Here is a 17,735-nt window from a genome sequence, read left to right on the forward strand (position 1 = left end):
AGTTGACTGCGACAGACGCAGCAACAGATAAGTAAACCACTTTTGTGACATTTACGAGTTCCTAACCAGGAGTGAATTTTATTATACCAATGGTGTGCTTTAATAGTTTAGTTTCTTGAGTTTCTGCGTGTAAATTTAAAATCTAATAGCCAAAGTTCTCACAGTTTCATTTGCGTCAGAAAGTAAATGGATTTTGTGATATATTAAAAGTTCCTTATCAAGGGCAAATTATTTAGTTTCACCTGAGTGCTTCAGTAGTTAGGTTCTTGAATATCTGTGATTACTACACACAGTTAGTGCGTTTTCGTCAGGGTCTACATTAGAGTTGCGCAGCACGTGCCAATAGTCTGTTTATCTGCATTGTTTAGTTTTCCATGGACTTTGGTATGGACAAGGACTGTGATTGTTGTGTATGGATGTGAGTCGGGTTGGTGACACTCCTCTCTCAGCTTTAGGCTGTGACGGCTTCGGTTACACAGCTTGAGGCTGCAGTGGATGGGCACCACTGTTGTGGGCCGGCCGTACGTATCCAACGGACGTCCAGCACGTCGGAGTCCTCCGATTGGTCCTCACCAGTGGCCAACCCGGTTACTGCTCACACTGAGGCTGACCCCTCACCTGTGGTCAAGTGGAAGGTCGCCCCAGGGTGAAGCAGGCCACTAAAGACTTCCCAGGCAGCCGCACGTAAGACCTCCCCGGTTTGTCTGACAAACAGGTTCCAAGTGCTGTCTGTGGCTGACACCTGTTCTTCTTTCTGAGGAAACCACTCAGCCTGCAAGATCCGGGCAATCGCAGAGGGTGGGACTATTGGTAGTTAGGAGCACCAAAGTTGGGCGCGTTATGGGGCCCCTTACGGACTTGGCTGACAAGGAGGGTAAGAAAACCAATGTGCACTCCATGTGCATACCGGGTGGAGTCATTCCAGATGTGGAAAGGGTCCTCCTGGATGCCATGAAGAGCACAGGGAGCAGTCAACTGCAGGTGGTTGCTCACATCGGTATCAATGATATGTGTCACTTTGGATCAGAAGAGATTCTCTCTAGTTTCGAGCAGCTAACAGAAGTTGTAAAGGCTGCCAGTTTTGCTTGCAAGATGACAGCAGAGCTGACCATTTGCAGCACAGTCGACAGGACCGATTGCGGACCTCTGGTACAGAGCCGAGTGGAGGGTCTCAATCAGAGGCTCAGGCGGTTCTGCAACTGTGTACGCTGCAAATTCCTCGCCTTGTGCCAAAGGGTGGTTGGGTTTCGGGTTCTGCTGAATAGGTCAGGTGTCCACTAAGCGCAGGAGGCGGGTAGCAGGGGCTGTGTGGCATGGACTGGGCGGTTTTTTAGGTTAGAGGGTTTCGGGAAAACATAAGATGGGCTTCAGTCACAAAGGGTGCCGGCTGAACACAGGAAGAACATAGGTACAGGAACGACTTGTATAACAGTAGTAAATTGTCATTGCTGTGTTGGGAAAGTACCAGAGCTCCAAGTGGTAACGGAAAGCACTGATGCTCAAATCGTTATAAGCACTGAAAGCTGGCTAAAGCCGGATATAAGCTCAGCTGAAATTTTTGCGAAGAACCTAACGGTGTTCTGAAAAGATAGGCTAAACATGGTTGGCGGTGGCGTGTTTGTTGCTGTTAGAAGTAGTTAAACTTGTCGCGAAATTGAAGTAGATACTTCCTGTGAGTTAGTATGGGCAGAGGTCATTGTTGGTAACTGGAATAAAATAATAATTGACTCCTTTTACCGACCTCCCAGTTCAGATGATACAGTTGCTGAGAGGTTCAAAGAAAACTTGAGTTTGATTTCAAACATGTAGCTGATTCATACGATAATAGTTGGGTGACTACTTTAATTTACCCTCGATATGTTGGCGAAAATACATGTTTAATTCCGGAGATGCGCATAAAATATCATCCGAAATTGTGCTAAACGCATTCTCTGAAAATTATTTCGAGCAGCTAGTTCATGTGCCCACGTGAAACGGTTGTGAAAACACACTTGACCTGTTAGCAACAAATAATCCTGAGTTAATAACCAGCATCAAAACTGAAATAGGGATTAGTGAACACAGAGTTGTCGTAGCGAGATTGAATATTGTAATCCCTAAATTCTCGAAAAATAAGCGAAAAATATACCTATTCAAAGAAGCAGATAAAAATTCACTTGATGCCTTCCTGAGAGACAATCTCCACTCATTTCAAATTAATAATATGAGTGTAGACCAGATGTGGCTTACATTCAAAGACATAGTATCAGCAGCAACTGAGAGGTTTATACCAAATAACTAACAAATGACGGAGCTGATCCTCCTTGGTATAAAAAACGAGTTAGAACACTGTTGCAGAAACAATGAAACAAACATGCTAAATTTAAAGATACACAAAATCCCCAAGATTTGCGATCCTTTACAGAAGCTCAAAACTTAGCGCGGAGTTCAGTGCGAGACGCCTATAACAGTTTCCAAAATGAAACTTTGTCTCGAAACCTGGCAGAAAATTCAAAGAGATTCTGGTCGTATGTGGAGTATGTTTACGGCAAGAAACAATCAATGTCATCTCTGGACGATAACAATAGAGATACTATCGAAGACAGTGCTGCCAAAGCAGATTTACTAAACACAGCCTTCCAAAATACCTTCACAAAAGAAGATGAAGAAAATATTCCAGAATTCGAATCGACACCAGCTGCCAACATGTGTAACGTAGAAGTAAATATCCTCGGGGGAGTGCAGCAACTCAAATCACTTAATAAAAGCAAGTCTTCTGGTCCAGACTGTACACCAATTAGGTTCCTTTCAGAGTATGCTGATGCATTAGCTTCATACTTAACAATCATATACAACTGTTCGTTCGACGAAAGATCCGTACCCAAAGACTGGAAAGTTGCAGGTCACACCAATATTCAAGAAAGGTAGTAGCAGAAATCCACTAAATTACAGGCCCATATCATTAACGTCGATATGCAGCAGGATTTTAGAATATACAGGGTGTCCCAGCTATCTTGTCCACCCAAAATATCTCAGGAACAATAACAGCTATTGGAAAATGACTTTCACCAGTATCAATGTAGGGCTGGGGCCCATGAATGTACATATTTGGAAACATTCTAAACCGAAAGCATATGTGTGTTTTAACACAAACTTATGTTTTTTTTTTTTTTTAATGGACCTCCTATATTTTTTCTTCAGTAATCCATAGCATGACAAAGCACATACACAATGGCGTTGATTGCATCGCAATATTCCCATTACATCCCGAGATATTAAGACCCGAAGCTGACGCTTGCAACACCCGACATGTGCTGCTAGCGCACGTCCTGAGGCTCAGGCGTGAATCCCATGCTGCTCGTAATCGCGATGTCATTGACATGCGTAATCACACTTCCATGCTTATCAAGAGGTCCGAAACGAATAATACGGTCTGCTGCCATCCTGCATTAACGTCGTACATTCCAGCAGGTATTTATCCCATAGGCTAGGGGTGATGCGGTTCTGTACATATCTCTGTACCGCAACGTTAGTCACAACGTTCGCAGGAGAGCTTCTGTAAAGTTTGGAAGGTAGGAGACGAGGTACTGGCAGAAGTAAAGCTGTGAGTACCGGGCGTGAGTCGTGCTTCGGTAGCTCAGATGGTAGAGCACTTGCCCGCGAAACGCAAAGGTCCCGAGTTCGAGTCTCGGTCAGGCACACAGTTTTAATCTGCCAGGAAGTTTCGTTAGTCACAAAGTTAACTTCGCTTATCGTTAATCCGTTACTAAAAAGGTAATGCCGTTCAACATTAAAACTTTACTTTACTGTAGATCTAGTGCAAGTGACAGTTAATCATTCACTCGTAATAGTAAAATTCATGTTGATGGTTTTAGTGAAATGAGCAAGTGGACTAAAAGTTTTACCGTTGTTTAGGTAAAAATTTTTTGATTTGGGAAGTTCAGGTAGGACATAGAAGATGAATGTAAACATGTTTAACCCATTAGTTTTATTATCACATAATTATCAATGTTATGTTTATCTAATGCGTTAAATGACAAATTGTTGCAAACAAATGTTTCTTAACATCACTGGGTAAAATGGCCCTTTGTAGAAACTTCCACTATGATACCAGCACTACATACTAAACATAGCATTCACATCTCATGCTCAAAGTGATGCCCATTGGCTTGCATACATAGGGTCACTCTGCGGATGAAGGATGTCCTACTTCGTGCTACTGTTTCCTCTTTGATGGCTGTATAAGCATCAATAATGCGTTGCTTCATGTCCTCTGGTGTTGGTGGTTCATGTTGGCAAACAGATCCTTCACTGCTCCCCAAAGAAAATAATCCAGCGGTGTAAGGTCCAGAGATCGGGCAGGCCACCTAACTGGGCTACCTCGTCCAATCTACCTACCAGGGAACTTACGGTTCAGAAGTCGTCGTGCTCGTAAGGCGTTATGTGCAGGGCATCCGTCATGCTGATACCACATGACCATTCTCCGGTTCAGAGGTACGGTGTCCAAGAGAACAGGAAGATTGTGTCGTATAAATCTGGAGTATTGTCTGCCATTTTGGATGCCATTTATAAAGAAAGGTCCGATAATGGTAACTCCAATAATCCCACACCAAACATTAACTTTCCACGAATGTTGATGCTCTACCTGACGGAGCCATTTTGGATTGTCTGCGGACCAATAATGCATATTCCTCATATTGACAATTCCTTTGTTGGAGAATGATGCCTCGTCGGTAAGTGAACATCTGCAAAAAAAATTTGGATTAGTCAGAAGTTCTTGCTGAGCCCACCGACAAAATGTTACCCTATTGCGGAAGTCATTTCCATGAAGATCCTGGTGTAAATGAACGTGGTAAGGATGAAATTTATGACGTTTAAGAATACGCTGTGCACTTGATTTCGACACACCAACTTCACGTTCAATTTGATGTGTGCTGATTTGAGGATTCACAGCTATGGTAGCGAGCACAGCAACTTCAGCACGTTCATCTGTGCGTGTTCTAGGACGATGTCGAGGTCTTGGATTTAAGCTTCCCGTTTCACGTAGATGAGATGTGAGACGACCAAACATCTGGAGCAAAGGCGATGGCTTGTCAGGGAATTATCTTCTGTACAGTCGTTCTGCCTGAACAGCATTTCGTCCACCTACAACAGGGTACAGTACAGGTATGTAGAGTAGGGTAGAAAACAGACATATTAACTTAATAATCATAATGTTTGCTAACAGTACTATCAACAAGCAAGCAATCTCATAACGTATTTCCCGTCAACGTACATTCTCCATAGATCAGCAGCATTTCTACCATATCTTCATGTGTGTACATTATACTGTACAGTATAAGTTCCACAACACAACGTTTATTCACAATGTGTACTACCTCCGTGCCGTCACTAGATTACTCTGATGCACGACTACACTGGCAAGCGGTGTACTGCACGCCAAAGAAACAACAAATGGGATGCTCGGAGGGTGGTGGAGTACAGGAGTTTGCATGGGTCGCAAATCATAAACAAGGCGAAGTGGTAACTGTGGAAGTAGTGGGAACTACGTTGGACACTTGACTAGGTAGAGCCAGGCCCTGCATGGCAGGCACAATTGGTCATATAACCATTAGATAAACCTTATTTTGGGTGTGAAGGATAAATAAGACAACCTGATGGGTGTACACCGATCGGTACTGGTTCATATTGTGTACGTACATACGTAAAACATGCAAGAGGGAAACCATTACGTGCTTATGAGAGTTTCGGACCTCTTGATAAGTATGGAGATGTGATTACACGTGTCAGTCACATCGTGATTACGGGCAGCATGGGGTTCACGCCTGAGCCTCAGGACGTGCACTAGCAGCGCATGTCGGGTGTTTCAAGCATCAACTTCGCGTCTCAATATCTCGGGATGTAATGGGAATATTGCGATGCAATCAACGCCATTGTGTATGTGCTTTGTCATGCTATGGATTGCTGAAGAAAAAATATAGGAGGTCCATTTAAAAAAAAACATAAGTTTGTGTTAAAACACACATATTCTTTCGGTTTAGAATGTTTCCAAATATGTACATTCATGGGCCCCAGCCCTACATTGATACCAGTGAAAGTCGTTTTCCAATAGCTTTTATTGTTACAGAGATATTTTGGGAGGACAAGATAGCTGGGACACCCTGTATATTGTGTTCAAACATTATGAATTACCTCGAACAAAATGGCCTATTGACACACAGTCAACATGGGTTTAGAAAACATCGTTCCTGTGAAACAAAACTTGCTCTTTATTCACATGAAGTGCTGAGTGCTATTGACAAGGGATTTCATGTCAATTCCGTATTCCTGGATTTCCGGAGGGCTTTTGACACTGTACCACACAAGCGGCTCGTAGTAAAATTGCGTGCTTATGGAAAATCGTCTCAGTTGTTGTTGTTTTTGTGGTCTTCAGTCCTGAGTCTGGTTTGGTGCAGCTCTCCATGCTACTCTATCCTGTGCAAGCTTCAGGCTGCAGTATGTACTGGGAGATTGTCTCAGTTATGTGACTGGATTTGCTATTTCCTGTCAGAGAGGTCACAGTTCGTAGTAAATGACGGAAAGTCATCGAGTAAAACAGAAGTGATTTCAGGCGTTCCCCAAGGTAGTGTTATAGGCCCTTCGCTGTTCCTTATCTATATAAACGATTTGGGAGACAATCTGAGCAGCCGTCTTTGGTTGTTTGAAGATGATGCTGTCATTTATTGACTAATAAAGTCATCAGAAGATCAAAACAAACTGCAAAACAATTTAGAAAAAATATCTGAATGGTGCGAAAAGTGGCAGTTGACCCTAAACAACGAAAAGTGTGAGGTCATCCACGAGTGCTAAAAGGAACTCATTAAACTGCGGTAACACGATAAATCAGTCTAATCTAAAAGCCGTAAATTCAACTAAATGCCTAGGTATTACAATTACAAACAACTTAAATTGGTAGAACACATAGCAAATGTTGTGGGGAAGGCTGACCAAAGACTGCGTTTTATTGGCAGGACACTTATAAAATTTAACAGACCTACTAAGGAGACTGCCTACACTACACTTGTCCATCCTATTTTAGAATACTGCTGTGCGGTGTGGGATCCTTATCACATAGGACTGACGGAGTACATCGAAAAAGTTCAAAGAATGGCAACACGTTTTGTACTATCGCGAATGTCCAGGAATGTTTCTTCTGGCCCTACGTCCAACAGGAATGTTGCACTTAGGCCCACACATGCAACCTGTGTCAGCGCATTAAAGTGCGGACATCATGTCCACATGTCCTGGGTTCCATTTCTCGCTGTCAAGTACTGGTTCTCCCATGCTCACATCAACATCATCAGCTCCCTTCCATCTTCAGACAGCTGCTGCTATCTTCTCACAGTGCTAGACTGGTTTACGATTTCTCCAGAAGACGTCCCCATCCCGGATATTTTGGCCGAAATGGTTGCTGTGGTGTTCATCAATGCCTGGGTTTTGCATTTCAGCTGCCCCTGCCACAAACATCAAACCACAGACACCAAGACTTGCAGTACCCTCAGTCATTTTACCTTCAGCTACTATACTGCAGCCAACAGCACGGTGAAACATTTCTATTGAACTTTAAAATCCCTTACCTACTACGACACAAAATTGTCTGTCACCCTGCCACTGATTCTGTTAGCTTTGTGGGTGGCCTGCAAGGCTAACTTGGAAGTGTTTGCCGCCAAGCCTGATGTATGGGCAGCCTCTAGCACTACCAGCCACAAACCACTACTATCTGTGTCCCAGCTTATGTCCAGCAGCTTCAAAACTGTATGGACCGACTCCAATCGACACATCCATGTCACCATGCTGAGTACTCGACTTCTGTGCACCATGACCTCACTTTGTGCACTCATGTAATGCTCCATGTTGACATCTGCCAATCCCCACTCTGCCTACAATACCTGGGTTGTCACCTCATTTTACAATGAAACAAAAAGAAATATTTACCATGCATCTTCATGGCGGCCTTTCAGATGTGTCCACTGATGGGTTAAAAGTAGCTTATGTGCTCACCCTCAACAATGCCCATACACTGCTGATGGTCAAGGTCTTCTTGACCTGTGCTGACACCACTGATGCTACGGCCACTGCCACCAGCAGCGCCGCTGCCCCCACCACCATACCGATCAGGGTTGCTGAATCACCAGCTGGCACATGGAACCCAGATGCAGCCACCTCACTCCCCTTCATTTTCCCTCCCATTTCCACTTCTCAGCACATGGAGCCTGACACTGAGCACATGGCATCCGATGTTGGATCTAACACCACCACCACCACCACCACCACCACCACCAGATAGTCGCAGGTGGCACTTCTCCAGCGCCCTGAGTTACCACCATACCCCGCTGACATGCCAGCATCTCATTAGTGTATCTGGCACACAGCAGCAGCAGCATTCACCAATGCATGCGCACTCCAGCACACACTACCTCACTGTGCCATGTCGTATGTGCCCTGCCTGCCCAAGTGCCTCCTCCTCACCCCACACTCATTGAGACTCACCGCTTTACAGCTCCTCATCCTGCCTCATGCCTCCTCAGCATCTGTTGCTGTACTACACAGCGCCTTGTTTCCTGAGTTGCAGTCCCAACTACATCGCATCTCACCAGCCGCGCCTTCAGCCATGCGGTCCAGCACACTGTTCTGCTGGTCGTCTGACAAGTGTTCTAGACTGCCCCGCTCACCACCATGCTCAGCATGTCGTCATTACCATCATATCACTCCGACTGCCTGCAGCAGCCACCTGCTTCCCCCGTTCACATGCTGCACCACCACGCCCCTCTGTCAACACAGTGCCTGGCAGGCACCATGGACCCCGCCTGTCACCCACACGTGCTACTGCAACCGATGCATATCACTCGACACACACTAGTGTTTGACACCCCAGAGCTACATTCAGTGTTGTTACCCCTGATGTCCACCTTTCACAGGAGAGGCCAAGGGGGGAGGGGGAGTTGGTGACATAGCAGACCACTCTCCCCTCACAGTTGCACCTACACACTGTCCAAAGCACCAGCACCTTAGTGGACAGTTACTGTCTGGAATGTCTTTCCCCCCACTACTGCAATCTGCCTACTGATGCTTCCACACAGAATTCCTACCCATATGTTAGTCAAGCATTCATGAGTGATGAACTGTCAATTCACCATATGCATGAATGCTCCTCCTTTTGCTGTGAATCGTGCTACTGTTTGGGACCAGTGCTTTCAGTGAGGACATGAAGACCACCACATGATGACTATTCAAGGACAGATAGCTTGCGACTGCCACAGCTTCCCAAGCAGGACAAAATCCAGAAGTTCATGACTCGCACACCATTTTCCCTTTAGTTTTCATAAGACGCTCTGGAGAGCCGCCTTACACTTTCCTGAGCTGAAAATTCCACTTGCAGCAAGACACATAAACAGCACTGATAAACTGGGAACCTGCACTGCCAAATTATACCTAAACTGTGTACAGATCGCATATTCCCTTTTTGTTTATGTTGAATGAAATGTAGTAGTGTCTACGTCAATAAATTGTTTGTACTGCTGAAAATTTGCCCCCCTTGGTTTTTCATTGCTTCACTGGAACATGTGTTCCATGGTGTTCCCCAACCTCCTTCTTTTCCCCATAATTTCCCTTGTCCAATAACTGTGATGTATGTTGTGCAGTGAAATATTTTCGGCACTGTCAGCATTATGACAGTATTGAACCTGAAAGAACTTAACATTTTTGTTGACAGAAAATGTCATTAATCCTTAAATTAGAAAATACTGTGTGTGTCAAATATGTAATAGTGCGAAACAATTGGAAGATTGTGGTAAGACCATAGGACAGTCAAGAAGACTTCTTTTTAAAGCAGAACCTAGTTGCATGTGATACACATTAAGTTTCAGTTGTAAAGAAAAGATAATAACAAATGATTAAATAGTGATATTAAGACATTAGCACAGCTGATGCCTTTAAAGTAATTTTTTTTTTATTTCAAGGGAAAAATGCGGATTATACTATAAAGTATCAATTAGAAGCTTTCAAAACCAAACCAGGAATGATATGGATGTTTTGAGGGGATTAAAAATTAATTAGTGAGAAGGAAAACATGAATAATAATCAGTTATTTGTTGTATAATTCAAAGAATGGCTTTGTCTCATGGTATTTCATATTTGAATTAGATGGCTCAGAAAACAGAAACATGCATACGTTTTTAGTTGGGGCGGCATGTGTGAAGGTACAGAATTTTAATGAATATCAGATGATTTTCTATTTCAGGATCTTACATCTATTACAGCATTCATGCAAAGATTTTCTAGTGTAAAACAATTTAGGAAGGCGGTGAGTAAAGTCACTTATGACTGAACAGTTGATTTTGATCTGCATACTAACTTACAAAAGACCACAACTTTTAGAATATTTACTCGTGTATCGGCAAAATTTTGCTTTTGAATTCACTGAGGGCTTCTTGCACTGCTCTCCTCACACTCATATTTGTTTCATTTGGCTACTGTTTGTAAACTATGCTTTAACTTTCATTAATTCAGAGATACAGCATTCTCTGCTTTCATTGCAGTTTTCTAACACAGCTACTGAACCACAGGGGTCATTTCCTGCTTTGCAGATACTTATCTAAGGCTTACTGTACAATGCTTTTGAGTTTTATCCACTTGCCCTCCACACATTCATCACCAGAACTGAATCTTTGATGATGACTACTCAAATACTCTGTGATCTGTATTCTGTCCCTCTCTTAACATATCTTTAACACCTGTAGTCACACTGATACTGCCACAGCTTTATGATTACCAGTTTGGTTCTGTTAATTACTGGGAGGTTTAGTTACTACATGGTTTAGTTACTGGGAGTCTAAGACATTACCTTTACATGTTGTTTCTTCAAATATTTGGTAAGAGCAATCTTAAGACAGTCAGAACAATCTCTCACGAATTCTTGTCTTTGGAATCAGTTTTAATCACATAACTTTCCCATTCTATAGTATTATGATCAGGAAACACAATATTCTCCAAAATACATTGTCTATAAAAGAGTCTTGTTATAACAGTTGACCCATTTTTGGCGTAACTTCAACCTTATTATTTTACTATTTGTAATAACGTCATTTCTTATATTGGTTAACAGACACTACAGCTATTTACAGCTATAAACATGCTGCCACCACTAGTCTACCATTGGGATATGAACACTGAGGTGACAAAAGTCAGGGAATACCTCCTAATATTGTGTCAGACTGACTTTTGCCCAGTGTAGAACAGCAATTCAATGTGGGATGGAATCAACAAGTCTTTGGAAGAAATATTGAACCACACTGCCTCTACAGATGTCCACAACTGCAAAAGTGTTGCCGGTGCAGAACTTTATGTACAAACTGACCTCTTGATTATGTCTCATAAATGTTGGATGGGATTCGTGTCTGGTGATCAAATCATCTGCAAACCAATAGTGAACAATTGTGGCCCAGTGACATGGTGCATTGCCAGCCATAAAAATTCCATCATTGCTTGGGAACATAAAGTCCATGAATGGCTGCAAAATGTCTCCAAGCCACTGGACATAACCATTTCCAGTCAATGATCCATGTAAAGACAATCCACACCATTATGCAGTCTCCACCAGCTTGCACAATGCCTTGTTGACAACTTGGAACCACGGCTTCATGGTGTCTGTACCACACTTGAACCTCACCAACAGCTCTTATCAACTGAAATCAGGAATCATCTTACCAGACCATGGTTTTCCAGTCATCTAGGGTCCAACAGATATGGTCACAAGCCTACGAGAAGCGCTGCAGGTGATGTTGTACTGTTAGCAAGGGAACTCGCATCTGCTGCCATGCACGTTGTAGCCAAATTTTGCTGCACTGTCCTAACGGATATGTTCGTCATCCATCCCACACGGGTTTCTGCGGTTACTTCATGCAGTGTTACTTGTCTGTTCCCACTGATAAACCTATGCAAACACCGTTGCTCTCAGTTGTTAAGTGAAGGCCATCAACCACTGCGTTGTCCATGGTGAGAGGTGATGCCAGAAATTTGGTATCTAAGGCTTACTGTACAATGCTTTTGAGTTTTATCCACTTGCCCTCCACACATTCATCACCAGAACTGAATCTTTGATGATGACTACTCAAATACTCTGTGATCTGTATTCTGTCCCTCTCTTAACATATCTTTAACACCTGTAGTCACACTGATACTGCCACAGCTTTATGATTACCAGTTTGGTTCTGTTAATTACTGGGAGGTTTAGTTACTACATGGTTTAGTTACTGGGAGTCTAAGACATTACCTTTACATGTTGTTTCTTCAAATATTTGGTAAGAGCAATCTTAAGACAGTCAGAACAATCTCTCACGAATTCTTGTCTTTGGAATCAGTTTTAATCACATAACTTTCCCATTCTATAGTATTATGATCAGGAAACACAATATTCTCCAAAATACATTGTCTATAAAAGAGTCTTGTTATAACAGTTGACCCATTTTTGGCGTAACTTCAACCTCATTATTTTACTATTTGTAATAACGTCATTTCTTATATTGGTTAACAGACACTACAGCTATTTACAGCTATAAACATGCTGCCACCACTAGTCTACCATTGGGATATGAACTCTGAGGTGACAAAAGTCAGGGAATACCTCCTAATATTGTGTCAGACTGACTTTTGCCCAGTGTAGAACAGCAATTCAATGTGGGATGGAATCAACAAGTCTTTGGAAGAAATATTGAACCACACTGCCTCTACAGATGTCCACAACTGCAAAAGTGTTGCCGGTGCAGAACTTTATGTACAAACTGACCTCTTGATTATGTCTCATAAATGTTGGATGGGATTCGTGTCTGGTGATCAAATCATCTGCAAACCAATAGTGAACAATTGTGGCCCAGTGACATGGTGCATTGCCATCCATAAAAATTCCATCATTGCTTGGGAACATAAAGTCCATGAATGGCTGCAAAATGTCTCCAAGCCACTGGACATAACCATTTCCAGTCAATGATCCATGTAAAGACAATCCACACCATTATGCAGTCTCCACCAGCTTGCACAATGCCTTGTTGACAACTTGGAACCACGGCTTCATGGTGTCTGTACCACACTTGAACCTCACCAACAGCTCTTATCAACTGAAATCAGGAATCATCTTACCAGACCATGGTTTTCCAGTCATCTAGGGTCCAACAGATATGGTCACAAGCCTACGAGAAGCGCTGCAGGTGATGTTGTACTGTTAGCAAGGGAACTCGCATCTGCTGCCATGCACGTTGTAGCCAAATTTTGCTGCACTGTCCTAACGGATATGTTCGTCATCCATCCCACACGGGTTTCTGCGGTTACTTCATGCAGTGTTACTTGTCTGTTCCCACTGATAAACCTATGCAAACACCGTTGCTCTCAGTTGTTAAGTGAAGGCCATCAACCACTGCGTTGTCCATGGTGAGAGGTGATGCCAGAAATTTGGTATCCTCGGCACACTCTTGACACTGTGGATCTCAGAATATTGAACTCCCTAACGATTTCAAAAATGGAGTGTCCCATGTGTCTAGCTCCAAGTACCATTCCAGGTACAAAGTCTGTTAATTCTGGTCAGGGAGCTATAATTAAATTGGATGCCTTTTCACATGAATCGCGTAAGTACAAATGACAGCTCTGCCAATGAATTCCCCCATTATATCTTGTGTACACAATACTAACACCATCGGTATATGTGCATATTGTTATCCCATGACTTTTGTCGCCTCAGTGTATTTCAGCCTCAATTTAGAATTTTGCTGCTATTCACTTTCACTTTCAGCCAACTTTCTGCATTTAATGCATTCTGGGAAGGAAAAAAATGAGGACAGAAATAGTAAAGGTCATGTACATGTACATACAAATAACTGATTACAGTTTCAGAAAAATTGGATTAATTATTCAAGAGAAAGAGTTTCACAGATTGAGCAAGTAAGTGACGCATTAGTCCACATCTGGCACTTATGCAAGCAGTTATTTGGCTTGGCACTGATTGATAAGAATTGTTGGATGTCCTCCAGATGGACATCATGTCCAATTCTGTTCAATTGGCAGATTAGGTAGTCAAAACCCTGAGCCAGTTGGGTGCCCTGCCCATGACGCTCCCAACGTTCTCAATTGGGGAGAGATCTAGAGATCTTTCTGGCAAAGGTATTGTTGACAAGCATGAAGACAGGCAGTAGAAACTCTCGACGTTTGTTGGCAGGTATTATCTTGCTGAAATGTAAGCCCAAGATAGCATGCCATGAAGGGCAACAAAATGGATTGTAGAATATTGTCGACATACCGGTGTTTTGTAAAGGGGTCCTGCTATGAAAAGAAATGGCACCCCAGACCATCACTCTTGGTTGTTGAGCTGTATCGTGGGCAACAGTCAGGCTGGTATCATACCACTGTCAGGGGTGTCTCCAGACTTGTTTGCTGGTCATCAGTGCTCAATTTGAAGCATAACTCATCACTGACGACAACTCTACTCCAATCAAAGATATTCTGGTCCAAACCCATGCCTGGAGATGCCCTGGACATAGGTGGGATATCAACCTGACTTTGACCACCATATGGCCCAACAACTGGGAGTGATGGTCTAAGGTGCCTTTTCTCTTCGTAGAAGGACCACTTTGGTTGCCATCCACGGCACTCTTACAGCCAAAGTTACATTGACGATATTCTACACCTGGTTTTGTCGTCGTTCATAACAATCCAGCCTGGGCTTACACTTCAGCAAGATAATGCCAACCCCCACAATGAGTTTCTGTTGCTTGTGTTCGTGCTTGCCAAACCCTACCTTTGCCAGCAAGGTCACTAGATCTCTACCCAACTGAGAATCTTGGGATCATTATGGGTAGGGCCTCCAACCAGCTACGGATTTTGACAATCTAACATGCCAGTTGAACAGAATTTTGCACGTATCCCTCAGGAGAACATTCAACAACTCACTCAATCAATGCCAAACTGAATAACTGCTCATAAAATAGTCAGAGGTGAACCAATACATTATCCATTTGTTCAATTTGTAGCACTTTTTTTTATCAAAGTATACTGTGTGGGAATTATCATCATTAATAAGAGATAGTAACAGTAGGAAATCAACGGAAATGAGTTTACATAAACTGTAACCAAGAAAGTCTAAAAACAGACTGTCGCAAAATGTGGCACCTCTTGTTGCTTCTGAGGAAAAGAATCTTCCATTAGCAGAAAGATGAAGGATGTTCCATTTGCATACAGTTCATTCTGGGCTGTGACAGCAGAAACTCGTCAGCGTAAGATCATTTATGTTGTGTGATATTCACAGTTCTTTGTGAAAATTCTTTTCCATTGTTCATCAATTGTGGGCACTAATCATGAGTTTCTGTTTGAAACTACTCTTTGGTCATGACTTGCCATCATATGCACTGTCCATCATTCACATTATTGTTTTCTATATATCTAACATACTACCAGTCTCTATTATACTAACTTCAACTATCCAGTTATGAGGTGCATCCATAAACTAAGTTTTCCACTAATCTCACAACTAGCTAACCATATGTATCATTGAGCAAGTGCATACATGTGACAGAGTAATAAAATTGGAGGGCACATGTGCTAACAGAACTTTCCAAGGTCTCACAGTAGCTTCATGGCAGCAGTTGAAAACGGAGTCTTGTATTGGCAGGTCGCCAAAATCTTCATGAGGAGGAGTGCAGCATGAGGCCATCCATCATTACCGGCCAGCTTGTGCAGCTTGTGCAGGAAAGCATTATGGAGAATTGTTGAAACTTTCCTGCTGCATTACCATGACAACAGTGACAAGTTTCTGGACCAGATCATCATAGAACCAAAGCAGCAGTCAGTGTATTGGCATCACAATGGCTCTCCCTGCAATACGAAATTCAAGCCAACTGTGTTGGCACAGAAAGTGTTGTGTTCGGCACTCCGGCTCAGAAGGGGACTTCTCCTAGTCGAATCTCTATCAAGAGATGGTGGAGGCTGAGCATTACTGCAAAACAACAAATAAATTGCACCAGGCCATTCAGAACAAGCAGTGCGGAAGGTTTAGTACCGATGTTGCCTTGCTCACAACAATGCTTGGCCACACATCATGGCTCTATGGACCAGATACGTTCTACAAGCAGCAGACTTCTCTGACACAGGGATACAAAAGTTCGTCCCTGTGGTATGACAATGTCTGAATTCCAGTGGTGAATATGTTGAAAAATAACTCAACACTTCATGTATCTGTTTCAACAAATCTTTCAATTAAATTATGTTTTGTTTCTGTTCACAACCCCACAGAAACTTACTTTATGGATGTGTCTTATACTTAATTCACTCAGAAAAGTAGTTTCCAACTCTACACAATTTTCATTTAAAGCACATATAACCCATTTGTCTTCAGTTCATAATACAAATAGTTGGATCAATTTTTTTATGAACAGTTAGCTACAATTATATCATTTTCCAAATTATGATTATATTGTGCCTCATGTGAAAAAAGCCAGTTATATCTTCTCCCAAAGTTCTGAGTTCTTTCCGTGTCCTTAACTTTTTGATAGCTTACTGTTTTCATTATCTACTTGTGTCTGGTATGTTATGATGGACCCACAGTGTGACACTATCATTTATTAATGCCAAAACTCATTTGGATTAAGTTTTAATTTTTCCAAATACTGTTTCAAAATTTTCTTCACACCCAGTTATTGTATGGAGTCAATGAACACGATAACCTTTGTATGCTCAGTTCCTTCTTATGTAGATGTTCAGTCACGATATTCATTAAGGAGGGAAACCACATTAGGAGGTTCAAAAAATCCGATTTTTTTATTGCATAAATCATTAGCTTAACCATTCAAAGCAAAATTTGCATTCGTTTAGATGTTATGATCATCAAGTTTTAAAAAGCAAATGTACAGGTCACGTCCAGAAGAGAATGGAGACTCGACTCTGAAACATTCGAAAAACTAAAAACCTTGGTGGAAAAGGCAAACTCACAGAGTCATTAGTGAAAAAGCTCAGCACTTATTATGGACTAGTGATTCGAAGACATACAGATAGTGTGCAAGACATGAAAAAATTAATTATGGCGACATACTATCATATGATTTCCATGGATGAAAATCCTCGACACAAGTATTGCCCAGAGGGAGAAGACAGCTGGTGCGAGTGGCAGAACAAACAGCCCATGGAACACAACATGAACCGCACCCTACTCCATTGCACCCCGACATACAGAAGGAAATTCTTCCAATATATGAAGATTTATCAAGGGATAAATTACTACAATTAAACAATTTTTTCAGCCTTCAGTTGCAAGGTAATTTTATTCGGAGAGATGTTTAGGTGGCCACACACAAAATGTGAATGAAAGTTTTAATTCCACTATTTGGCGATTAGCTCCTAAACACTTGCACTCTGGACTAAAAGCCGTTGAGTTGGAATCGTATTTCGCAGCAAGCTTATTCAGTGAAAGAAATTCATTCCTTCTGATGGTCATGAACAAGGCAGGAATTGTAGTAGACATGCAAAGCTTCAATTACAGTGAACAAATGGATAACTAGGGCGTGAACCGGCAAAACTGACGTACTTAACTGGAAAGCGCAAAACGAAGCCTATGAGGAAGAAGAAGGTTTACAATATGGTGCTGGAATCGCAGATTAATTGGTAAGTATTTTACATCATTATTAACTTCCTTGAATTTCTAGTTTCCAAGAATTTATTTTTCAAACGCGTTTATCTCTAAA

General features: G+C 42.2%; 2 protein-coding genes across 2 annotated transcripts in view; one reads left to right on the forward strand and one right to left on the reverse strand.

Moving 5' to 3' along the window:
• Nucleotides 1-4,000: 4,000 nt before the first annotated feature.
• Nucleotides 4,001-17,735, reverse strand: part of LOC126246592 (uncharacterized) — a 175,465-nt gene continuing 161,730 nt past the window's right edge. The window contains exon 9 of the mRNA XM_049948412.1: nt 4,001-5,124. The gene's annotated coding sequence lies outside the window, so the exon portion shown is untranslated. The remainder of the gene's footprint in view (nt 5,125-17,735) is intronic.
• LOC126239681 (protein enabled homolog) lies at nt 8,082-8,501 on the forward strand. The gene has a single exon (XM_049947880.1). The coding sequence runs from the start codon at nt 8,082-8,084 to the stop codon at nt 8,499-8,501; it is 420 nt and encodes a 139-aa protein (XP_049803837.1).

This window comes from Schistocerca nitens, chromosome 1 (assembly GCF_023898315.1).
Source record: "Schistocerca nitens isolate TAMUIC-IGC-003100 chromosome 1, iqSchNite1.1, whole genome shotgun sequence".
NCBI classification, from domain to species: Eukaryota; Metazoa; Arthropoda; class Insecta; order Orthoptera; family Acrididae; genus Schistocerca; species Schistocerca nitens.